Source organism: Artemia franciscana, chromosome 3 (genome assembly GCF_032884065.1).
Source record: "Artemia franciscana chromosome 3, ASM3288406v1, whole genome shotgun sequence".
Classification (NCBI taxonomy): domain Eukaryota; kingdom Metazoa; phylum Arthropoda; class Branchiopoda; order Anostraca; family Artemiidae; genus Artemia; species Artemia franciscana.
In genome coordinates this window covers 20,909,685-20,922,004 of record NC_088865.1, presented here as the reverse complement: position 1 = coordinate 20,922,004, position 12,320 = coordinate 20,909,685, and the positions used below count along the sequence as shown (strand labels likewise).

The 12,320-nt window shown below is 34.5% G+C and overlaps 1 protein-coding gene across 1 annotated transcript in view; it reads right to left on the bottom strand.

Moving 5' to 3' along the window:
- Window positions 1–12,320, bottom strand: part of LOC136025000 (U5 small nuclear ribonucleoprotein 200 kDa helicase-like) — a 127,827-nt gene that overhangs the window by 40,489 nt on the left and 75,018 nt on the right. Inside the window, exons 20-25 of the mRNA XM_065700625.1 lie at window positions 10,737–10,896; window positions 9,660–10,010; window positions 6,936–7,053; window positions 5,959–6,246; window positions 3,179–3,337; window positions 944–1,156 (exon numbers count right to left, since the gene is read on the bottom strand). Coding sequence (XP_065556697.1) covers window positions 944–1,156; window positions 3,179–3,337; window positions 5,959–6,246; window positions 6,936–7,053; window positions 9,660–10,010; window positions 10,737–10,896 — 1,289 coding nt within the window. The remainder of the gene's footprint in view (window positions 1–943; window positions 1,157–3,178; window positions 3,338–5,958; window positions 6,247–6,935; window positions 7,054–9,659; window positions 10,011–10,736; window positions 10,897–12,320) is intronic.

Below are 12,320 nucleotides of genomic sequence, written 5' to 3'. Positions count from 1 at the left end.
GGCTTTGTAAATGATCTCTGATCCCAGATCCTGGCTCATGGTAAAGCAAGCGTTACAAGCTTATTCCTATGCCATGTAGCAGAAAAGATGAATGAAAAATGTTGAAATTGTTGGAACGTTGAAAAAACCGCTTTAATCAAAAATCAAAATTGTAGTTTTGATTCCAGTCGACAAATATAAAATACATAATGTTTGATTGTCTTGCTTTTTAAGTAATCTCTCACGTTGTATGTTCCCTCTGAAACAAGCGATTTTGCAACAAGCTTATCGCTATAACTTGCTTTAAAAAATGCAAGGTGCTTATACCATTGGATTCTTTTCTCAAATTTATCCATTCAGCAAGCCAGAATAATTATGTTACCGGGCTTGGTCTTATAGAAGGATGTAAACTTATCTTCAAAAATAGCACAAAATCATAAAAAATAGGATAAAATAATAATAATAGGGCAAAATTGTCTTTTTTTTAGCAATTTCCAGGAATATCCCCGTCATTTTTATTCCAAATCGCTCCGTAACACTCCAAAATATAAAGCAGTAGATAGATAAAAATGAATCTCAGTGACGAAAACGAAAATTAAGTATCTCGCCGATATAATAAAACCGTAGGAGAGAACAAAAAAGCACCGAAACTATCACTCGAACATGAAGATTGGCGCTATAAAAGTAGGCCTATTTGAGATTCCACATATCAGGAAGCATACACATAGATTTGGGAGAGCAGATTTCACCTTGTTTTAATTCAGGTTCAAGATGATACGAAGAAACTCTATCTTCGTATCCCCTCTCCTTTATAATACTCATTGCTAGTATATGAGGCACTTAAAAAGGTCAGATATTTCTCTACTTCCGAAGCAATAGCCGTTTCGAATCAGTAACCGGTCATTGCTGTAACAATAAAATGAATAACAAAAATAAAACAGTGTTCTATTTTAGCATTACTTACCTGTATATGTAGTTCCAGGGGCACAGGTCGAACGTTTGGATGGAAACTGAAAGTAGCATTGGGGGGACAACCGAGCCACTGAGCAACATCCCTTGAGTTGGCTAAAGAAGCACTTAGGGCGACAATCCTTATTGGTTTCTCTAGCTGAGATGATATGTAACGCATGCGTGAGCAAACAACCTCAAGAACTGGCCCATCTTCGCCACCAAGCAACTGAAAAAATAAGAATGAAAGATTTGTTTATATTCTAGAATGGACGACAATTTTCAGCAAATAACAAACAGTGTATTCTCTAGGGTTTCATTGGAATCTTTAATTAATGTGAAAAAAAGAAACTCCTACAAATCCTAACGTCGTGGCTGAATTTGAGTTAAGGAGCTTTATTTACAAAATGTTCAAAACACCTGACAAAAAAAAAATATCAAGAAGCCCAATGCTCGGACTTGTGCGTCATTGAAGAAATTTTGCCTCCAGCAATGGTAATTCACGATTTTGGCATTAAGAGTGAGTAGCAGTGATTATTCAAAGTATCCCATCAAACGATCTTGTTCTTCATTTAGTTTTATTTTTATTTTTCGTGATGAAGTCAACCCCTACTCGATCGTGGCCTCATGTTTCCAAACCTCAGGCAGCTGAGCCTGCACAGTCACACCAATGAGGTATATCCACGTATCCGTATAGCCTATCCACAAGATGATATGACATCATATCCAAACGGGGATATGATATATCATTGTTTATATGGATCATTCTGATGGTTTTGGCAATCATTTTGATGGTTATATGGATCCGGTTACTATGGGACGCGATTTGATTATCCTCATATTGGTATACTAAAGAAATAAACCAACGTGATGAGCACTATGTACAAGAATAACACTGCTGGGGTTAAGGTAGGAAATGATGTTAGTAGCTGGTTTCGTATTAAATCAGGGGCTAAGCAGGGCTGTGTTCAATCCCCATTTATTTGGATCATTTTGATGGACCTTGTCTTAAGAGCGCAGAAAAGGCAATAGGAGAACACAGAGTCCAATGGGGGAGTAAAACTCATCTACACTTCGATTATGCTGATAAGTTTAGCATCCTAGATGCAAAAGATAGCAAAATGAATGAACTTTTAGTGGTTTAGCGAGTTCAGGGTGCGAGAATAGGCTTAAAAATTTAGTCACTAAGACAAGTACTAATTAAAACTGAGTCACCAAGACTTCTAAGACTAGGACACGTTCTGCGAATGAAGGATGAAAGATTACCAAAGACTGTCTTTGTCAGCCAACCATTTTTTGGGGCCAAACGAAAAGTGGGTCATCCCAACATGGGGTGGGAGGATGACGTGAAAAATTTTTCGGGGAAATTAGCCATTCTTGGGAGGGTGCAAAGAGGGAGGATTTAAACAGATTGCGGTGGAGGAGCGTGTGCAGCTGCATTGGCCTCAGGCGACTTGGTGCTGCAGTGACTTGTTACTAGTAGTAGTAGTACATCTGCAAGGGACATGTCAGAGGTTAGGAGCTATGGATAGTGTAATCCTTTACTTATTTTTTGCTGGGTAAGAAACCTTTGAAAGAGATTATACGGAATTAATATCGCATAACTTTCATATTTTGATATGCATGTTCTTTACTCATTTTAGCCGATTGTCTAATTTTTCTGGTTATGACAATTTTAGAAAACAATTAGAAAAATAAAACAGAAAATATTTTAAAGAGTTCGGAAAAGTAATGTTTCATCCGTGTGGAAACGTGGGTAACACTGTTTTTTTTTTCTCAACATTCCATCGAAAGCTCAGCTTTTAGTGTGCTGCTGATTAATTTCAATATTTTGATTTACAATAGATTATTGTGCTGCTACTATAATATATATTATAATTTTTAATAGACCCTCTACCAGCCTGACCAACATGTCAATACTTATCTAATTTAACCGTTAGAAGGAATTATAGAAATTAGCTTTTCGGAAATTCTGCAGTTACAACTTAAGACGGGAGATACTGTATGCCGTCAACCATCCTATTCTACCACTGAACTAAGCTGAAAAAATAAAGAAACAGCACGATGAACGATTTAAATTAAAATATATAATAATACCCAAGCCAAAGAAACCCATCCAAACACTGTTTAATTTCCTACTGTATTTCGTGGGAGTTTCAATGCGGAAAACCAAATAAAGAAAAAAAAAAACTGACAAATAGGACCAAACAAATGTTTACATTTTTACTATAAAATCCAATTGTATTTTTACCTGCAATTCATCAACGATGAACAATTGAATATTTTGAACATTTTTCCTCTGCTTCCAACGACGAGAGAGTATGTCCCAGTTCTCTGGATTAGATACTATTATATTTCCTCTTGCAAGTAGCTTCAGATCTGTTGCTGTTTCGCCAGTCAATAGAACAACCTATTCAAATAAAATTATTGTTCAATGTATTGTATCGGATTAACGATGCTTCTTGACTACTAAGATCCCTGCAAATACAGAGCATTTTGAATTTTATTACTTAAATTGAGTTACATTGCCTAGGTAGGACATGGTCTAAAATTGGTTCGGAACCACTGCTCTAAAGCCTCAAAAATATTAAAACCCTCTTTATAGGGTTTCTAATGCTAATAATCTTAAAATTTAATGTATGTCACTTATTAGCATCAGGTATTTTGAGGAGTAAGGAGGAAAGAGAGTAAATTTTTCCGTTTTTCTGTGAAGAAAAGCCCTGCAGTTTTTGGGTGGGGACACAAGCGTTTCACGGGGAGATCATCAGACTTCTTCCAGATAATAGAAAATATGGCACACCAAAGGGGCAAATTCCCAGTCCATTCTGCTAAAGGTACCCTTTTTGATTTAGTTGTTTTTACTTATCTTGAACCAGATTTCATCAGTAGCCTACATCAAAGAAATAAAAAATTAAAAAAATCCTCTCATTAGACACACGACCCCCCTCCCCCCCATAAAAATTGAATTATTAGTCCTAACTACTTTAAAACTACGGCTCAATTACGAACAAAATGGTACTCACTTGAGATTTCAATTTGGTGTTAAACGACTCAGCATTCAAAATAACATCTTAGAAAAAAGTACATTGTATACCTTTGGTTCATAAGGTAAAAAGTAGCAATTACAGCATAATCCTAATTCTTTAATGTATATGTCAAATTTTATATATACCTTGGTATATGTCAAATGCCTTAATGTATATTCTGATTCCCTTCCAATCTATAATGGTGTACCCCAAGGAACCCTCTAAGATCCAATTTTGTTTCTTGCAATGATAAATAACCTTAGTATCGACTTGTCTGATAGATGGAATTTCATTAGTGATCTTAAGAGGCATAGACGCGTTTTAAAAATCTAAGAAGTAGCCCAATGGATATCCTGGAACAAACATCAGATGAAGCAGCTACTAACGATAAGTCAGTCAACCCTTTAAAATCAACAATGTTAACAATCAAATACCTTAAGACTCTCCCTACTTTGACCTACCCAATCCCCCCTAAAATGTCAGTGAACATTATGGAATTACTGGGTGTTACCATCTCAAGCGACTTAAAACGGGATCATAATGTTAATGATACTGTAAAATGCACAAGTACCACATTTTTTCCTCCTTAAAGTCCATGAAAATTTTTTAAATATCCTAAATCACTTTGTTTATGAATTTATCTTTCATTTGTACGCCCAATCATGTAGTATGCCTATCCTGTTTGACATCCTGGTATTTCCAATGAGTTGCCAACGAATTTCACATCCCTCGTTCTGCTTCAGCAAAAGTCCCCCTTCTTACCCCAATTAAAAGTGTTTTGTAGGTTTTAGTACAAGACTAAATTTTATTTATTTTTTTTTTCAAATTTAACTTATGTCATCTTTGATTCTGCAAGTTTTTTATGCTGCCTTGGCAATTTTTAACAACCTTTTTGACTTTTTGGAGAGAAAAAACTTTCCAGAATTGTATTTGCTTGTTAATTTTGATTTGTGTTTATTTTTTTTACGCTTAAGTGTGAATCTGGCGCACTTGGGTTTGTGATAGAGTTTTTACAGATATGCAAACCTTATCTTATCTTAATCCCACGATGGACCCACCACCAAAGCTGTTTTATTTTATGAAGTTTTTTTTTATTTCCCAGTCAGGGCCGGTGTCAAAAATAAGAAACTTCTGCATCTACTTCAACCACTTAGGATATGTCTTCATTTGTTAAACCATCGTCACCATGAGAAATTCCCTAATACCGAAGTTCACATACTGTTAATTTCCTCAACTGATTAAATACAAATCATTATGTGAATCTAAGTCAAATGGATTGGATAGAAGTTAAGGGTAGTCACAATATTTTTCAGAAAACTCTGATAGGGTAGGATCCGGAAAAAGGATTAATTGCAGAGGAGCACATAGATTTGCAATCACAAAACCAAAAAACACACAGTAACAATAACTAATAAAGAAAGAAGCATCTACGCATGTATTACAATTTTTTTTTTTGCATGTAAGGTTTCATTGTAAAACAATAATAATTGCTGTAGCCCGAAGGCTCTGATGCTAGCCTTGAAAAAACAAGGCTTAAGTTCGAGCCAAGGTTAAAGCAGTGAAAGTCGTCTGCAAGTGAAGTCTACCATAACGATTTCCATTGTGGCTGCAAAATCTACTGATTTTCAAAGATGTCAAATTGAACTGTTTTTTAAGGTGTATCCTAGATAAATATCAGCAAAACTGAATTTTTTAGTCCTTAGTGTCATTTGAGATTCTCCACTAGTTTCTTAGAGGTCCTTCTGCAGCTGATAAAGAATTTTAACTAATTCCAAGTTCTGGGACTGGTTGAATCTCAGTGTTAGTAAGATCTCCTTGCGACCAAGACATCGGTAATTCTGGGCTATCACTTGCCCATTCATAAAAAAAGAAAGTAAAATATGCGCCATTTTGGTCCAAGCGCTGCTATGGAGACTCTGAATTTTGGACAAGGAGAAAAATGCCGTAACCTTAAAATGAGCACCATTTCAGGATAAAAAAAAACAAACTTGTCACTATAGCCTACCTTTTTCCCAAGTATTTCACCAAACTTATGCTGCCAATCAGCATACTGTATTTCAGCAAGTGATTCTCTGGGGACAACATAAACACATCTGCCATCCACGTTCTGTGAGAATAGCCGCAACATTGCAAACTCGGCACAGCTAGTTTTCCCACTCCCAGTGGGCGCACCAATTAAAACGTTGTCATCAGTATTGTACAGAGCACTCCACACTTGAGTTTGAATCGGATTAAATTGATGAAATCTATTCGCATATATGCTTTCGAATTGACGATTTAAAAGGGCTGTGATCTAGAAAAAAGGAAAATCTAAAGGATCGTGCACTAGTACTAGTACTAGGAGAGAAGATTTTATTAGGAAAGAAGGAATTTGACTATATAATTTAAGAATTTAATTACACTTTATTAGGAAAGAAAAAGTTGAGACACTAGGACACGCGGCAACTCATCAATACCCATGTTTCACATGGGTATTACGTAGTCCCAAATTCACTGAAGCGTGGGCGCTCCGAAAAATGGAAGAGGATTTGCTAGATGTTTTCCAGAGAAATTGCCTACAGATTGTTTTGGGTACCTGACTGACTGACCGTACGCAGTAAGCTGTACAAAAAATATGTGTAAATCCCACTTTCTAGGGTTATAATGAAAGAAAGATTAAGATGGCTAGGACACGTTCTGCATACGGACGCGTTCTGGACACTTTTTAGGACTGGTTCAAACCCGGCACTTCTCTCTCTGGATATGACCTTGGTTACCACCAACAATTATTAGCCAAGCTCTCCACTAAGGGTGTGTTATTTTCTTGTAATATAGTATTTTATGCGTGAGTTACGTAAATCAATTCATTGATTCATGTATTCATTATGAATCAGTGTATGTTGGTTGATCTATTCGACATATATTTTTGTACTTCCATGACGTACAAAATAATTATTTTTTTCAGGGTCCAACTATATTATCTAATTAGCAGAAAATACTTACCGGAAGTGCTTGAAGATCCAATAATTCAGTTGGTGGAGGGTTTTTCTCAGGCAAAATCAAATGGCGGAAAGAAACAGGAAGCAAAGTTTCAGAAGCAATCCAACGGTCTGACACAACGCTGCAATTGGAAAAGAAATAAAACCGAGAGCAGCGCTTACTTTCTGATAGAAAGTTAAACAAAACACTTTGCCACCACTTTGACGAACCATAAGAAATAAAAACAATTAAACGTAAAATTAGACGACGAACCAGTTGATGTCATTCCATAGAATCTAATGCCAAAATTTATAGTGCAATTTCGTTTCAACTGTCCTTGAACATACATTGAGGAATAAAACCAATACGTCTTTTAAATATGGGACCAATCACAAAGTTAGACTTAAATTCCCCGCGTAGTTTTAACAGTGTCTGTTTTTTCTTCCAAGCTAATTATTTCCTCAAAGCCAAGATTTGGCAAGAGTATTTTGTTTCGAAAGAAGTCTTCCTCTTAGCATTAGTGTGTGGGTGACTGTAGGGAGGGGGAGAGGGATTTGAGACTACGCCATTTCCCATACCAGTGTAACAAAATGCAGTAAAATGTATAGCACGCTCCGTCATAGCGATAAAAAGTACAGCTAAAAAAGTAACATTTTAAGGAATTACTTATTTATTTCCTTTGTTGCTTAACATACTTTCCTCCTAAGGTATACCATAGGAGTGTAAAATACAAAATAAAGAAAATTAATGTCTTATGTCCGAAAAATTAGCGGGGGGTAGCTTCCCCCTGCCCATACCTAGAACACCACTGCCAAAAAAAAAACAGGGTTATGAATTACACTTTATACATTTAGTTCACCATAAAAGAAATTACTCATACACATCCCCTTACAAACCCCCTTTCTAAAAACAAATATATTCTTTTTATTTATTATCAGAATATTTAAGGTTCATCATGGCTGTCGCGTACAAACCTCGTCTAAAGAAAAATATAAGCTTTTCTTGAGAAGTTAAAGACCGATTTTTTCAATTATCGCCTTAAATAATGCAATAACAAACAATACAAACAATAAAAGGTATTATTCACAAACAGCACAATGTAAATGTTATGTAAACTATAAAAAAGAAATAATTAGCCAAACAGGCATAAAGCTCATAAAAAACTTGTCATCTTTAGTAAACATTTTGAAACTTTTGAATAGATGTATAACTTTTGTGTTGCTGTAGGTTTTTTTTTTTTTTTTTTTTTTTTTTTTTTTTTTTTTTTTTTTTTTTAGAACAGTTAAGAGTGATTAAAGCAAGACTAAAAGCCCATTTTGGAATGGAGGGGGTACCACAATTGATCTTCCCCTTTTTGTTAAAAGCACTAGGATATAATTTATCATTCACTTAAAATACAGAGTAATAGAGAATAGTTGGGATACATATCTTAATTTATGATTAAAAATCAAGCTAGTCAACTTAGTAGGGGGCAGAGGGATGCAGGAGGGGGTTTATAGAGAGGGTGATTGTCCTTCCCTCTCTAATGTGCAGTAATTTTGCTCATTTCAAGTTTAATCACTTAAATATCACTATCTTTATTGTTTCTTTTAATTGTTGCACGTGTACTTCTAAATTAAAAAGATGTTTTATTTATTTGGAGATATATAAACCTATCTTATGAAAGCAATGTATTTGACTACAAACATGACGACATGCTCGAAGTTAGGCAAATACACATAGAGGTTTAAGGTCCACCTCCCCCTCCAAAATTATTACGTCCTTATAAATTTTCATGAATTTGTGGTGCTTCAAATTTTCCACTACCTTTTGCTTTTTTAATTTATCTTCCTCCCCCCAGAATGTATTTCTACAGAAGCGTTGCAAACTTATATTTTAGCGACCCCATTCAGCCATGTATTTTCAACAGCACAACTGTGTACGTCGATCCACTCTGATCTGACTTGTTAAGAAGTTTGGGAGAAGATTGAAAGAAATATCCCAAAAATCGCGTCTTAAAAAACTCTTTGTGGGCTAAAATCTTCAAATTTTCCCAGGAGATCTTTATAGCAAGCGGGGAGGGGGGAGTATATATATATATATGGTTTTTCACACTAGTCTACAAATACTCGAGCCACATTTCCAAATCATTACCAAACCTCAATTTTGATGAACTCGTATCTAAATACCCACGGTTATTGTAAACTAGCCAAGTGGCATCACGTTGCAGAAATCAACTTTTCTTCGGACCATCTAATAAACTTCTTAATAGAAAATAGTTTTTGGGTACCCCTAATCAAAAGAAATATTAGGTATTTGAAGTTTACGATTTTTCCTTCCAGTATCAAAGTGCCAAATATTGCGTATATGATGATGGGAAGTATATGATCCTCTAGTATATGATTGGAATCACTCTTTACCAGGTGTAAATTAACATGCACACGACCCGATATATTTATTGAAAAAAATACTAGATATCCTGTTTCAACACGATTAGAAAGTACATGGGAAGAGCCGCGTTCTGACAACTGTGATATACAAGGCGCAGAGTCTAAAACCATGAAAAGTTACAGGCCAACACTTCGAAAAAAATTGAAATGAAGAGACAAGACAGAGAGAGAAAGAAAAAAAAATCATTCAAAGAAAAAAAACAATTCATTCTAACAAAAACCCATTTAAGCTTTTAAGAAGTTTATAATATGTAAAATTTACCCAAAAATAACGTAATAACAATTCAATTGATTCAGTCATATTAAATACAAATCTTACCGAATAAAATACTGAGGAGGAACTGGGTCAAACATCTGTACGTAAAACTTCACCAAGTGTTCTTCCTCTGCATAGGCCTGCTTCAATAGAAAATATTCACTATGTAGAATCGTCTCTGAATCAACATCCTCAACCATGATCCAAAAAGCTTGGGAATTTCCGTGAACTTTTTCATCCCACTGGAAGTCAGGAGTCATTGTAAGCTCTACTTTAAGAGTAGCTCGGTTGATTGGTTGTATATGGGCCGAAAGTTCAAGTTTCGGAAATTGATGAATGTATTTATGCACGGTTCGCCCAAGTTTGGGAACACGCAGAAGCTCTCCAATTTCTTCAGGTTTAAGATCATACAATCTATGAATAAAGAAAGAGTTGAAAAGAAAACGAAAATCAATTCTCCATTTGGGTAGAAAGGCAGACATAATAGTTACTAGTTTAATTCTAGTTTAAAAAGCATAATATTAAAAGTGGTGTTTGAGCTACCTTTTCGAAAATTGAACATTTATCACATTTAATTTGTTGCGAAAATAAAGCTGCAATTAAAGAAATAAAGAAAGAGAGAGAAGGAGATTTGTTACATATTAAAGTGTAAAATTAAATGGATTATAACTAAAACAATGATTCTGAAAAAAAAAATAATCCAAGAATATCGAGCAGTATTTAATTCTTAATTTTATCATGAAAAAAGAAACACAAAGTAAAAATATACAGCTTTCATGCCGCCCATTAAAAGATTCGTAAAGCTTTCAAAACAATCTCATGGGAAGAGAAATTCAAATTTTTAGAATCTTCTTTGACTTGTCAAGCTTAATATCTTACATGCACTGTTCGAATATTTCTGGTCTTTAAAGATTTGGAGGGGAGAGGGCAAAATCTATCACTGTCTGTGGGCGTTCTTGGATGAATTTAATATAGTTAACAGAAACAAAAAATACTATTCGAAGCAGTTAAAATAATTAGTTGAGCCATCCGTGTTGATGATGATACGTAGGAGTTCATAGTAAGTTTTTTCATCAATCTAAAAAAGATGCTCATGGCTGTCATTTTTGGAAACAAGTGCAATATTTGTTGATTTCTCACCTTTCCCATGGAAAATTTTTCTTTTCAAGCTTTTTCACTATTTCTTCTGGAATCTTCTTGAACTGTCTTAGTGGAGACATTGATTGCCACATTCTCTTGTCTATCATTTTACATAAGGCTAATGCTTTGTCACCTAACTGCGCCCAGCCACGGTTGATCACTGAAAAAAAAAGAATTTTACGAAGTTGACATGAAAATTTTTATGAAAAATTTACAAGGATTTGACAAAATCGAAAACTTTTTAGCCAAAATAAGATTGCTGATTTTGTCTCGGCTGATTGGGATTCAATCTTTCAAAACATCCAAGTTTCAAAATTGTACTTGACAACTTACATTGCTTCAAGTATAATGCTCTTAGTTCTAAGGCTTTTTTTCCTTTTCTTAAAACTTTTTTTTCAATGGATATCCTCCCTGGACAATGACTTTTTCTACTTTTAATATCTTCATTGAATCCATTAATCTTACTATAAAAATGCTATCAATTTAAGTGAAACTATGCACTCAATTAAATTTTCCCGATGCCTACCATTACCACTTGATTATTAATTATTCCAAGTTAAACGAATTAGTTTTCTTAACCTAAATTTTCAAATCTATTATTACAATAAGAATCCTAAAAACCTTCAAACTCCCTTAAGGTTGTTAACAATTTTTCTCTAGGCCCACTTAAATCATCTACATAATTTAAGTCAAAGAGACTTTTACCTTCATATTAAATACTATCTTTAACCCTAGTCATTCCTGTGCTTCTTCAGACAGTGTCCATCATAAACGATGATAAGACACAAAAAAAAAAATCAAAACGGTAATATCAATGCACAAAACTTAATATTTTCACACAAATTCACACAAACCAACTACTAGCCTCGGTTTCTGCTTTAGCCACAACAATACTAATTTCCAAATGTAGTACTCATCACTTATTTACTTATCTGGCATGCCGCCGCCGCACAAAGATAGGACCTTCACTAAAAGTTTTATATCAGATGAACAAAATGCCAGATTATAACCCATAAGATTCGCGACTAAGGGACCTGAAAATCTGCCACTTCACAAATCCTAATCCAAGTGAGGAAATTTTGGCAACACATCCTATCCTTTAGGCTACTTAATTTGAAATAAAACATTTCCGATTTTATATTTCTCAAATACACGTAGGTTTTCGGATCAGTCTTACTCGAGGAGTTTGGAGTCATTCCCTTTCCCTGTTCTATTTTAAAATAACATTAATAACGTTGACGTTAACTAGAAGAAAAATAAAAAAAAATACAATTGTATTTTTCAAAACACTGAAGGAGTTAAGTGATAGCTGGAAGGGGGAGATGGCAAGTTCAGCCTAAAGTAGCTTCATTTTTCCTAGAGAATGCAATCGCTAATTAGCATGAATGCAGGTATTTACCGTATTTAGAATACTACGATTGCCAAGAGTAAAATATTCATTCACTTTATCGTCGGTCAACACATCTGTATATATATATATATATATATATATATATATATATATATATATATACATATATATATATATATATATATATATATATATATATATATATATATATATATATATATATAGTAGTGGGG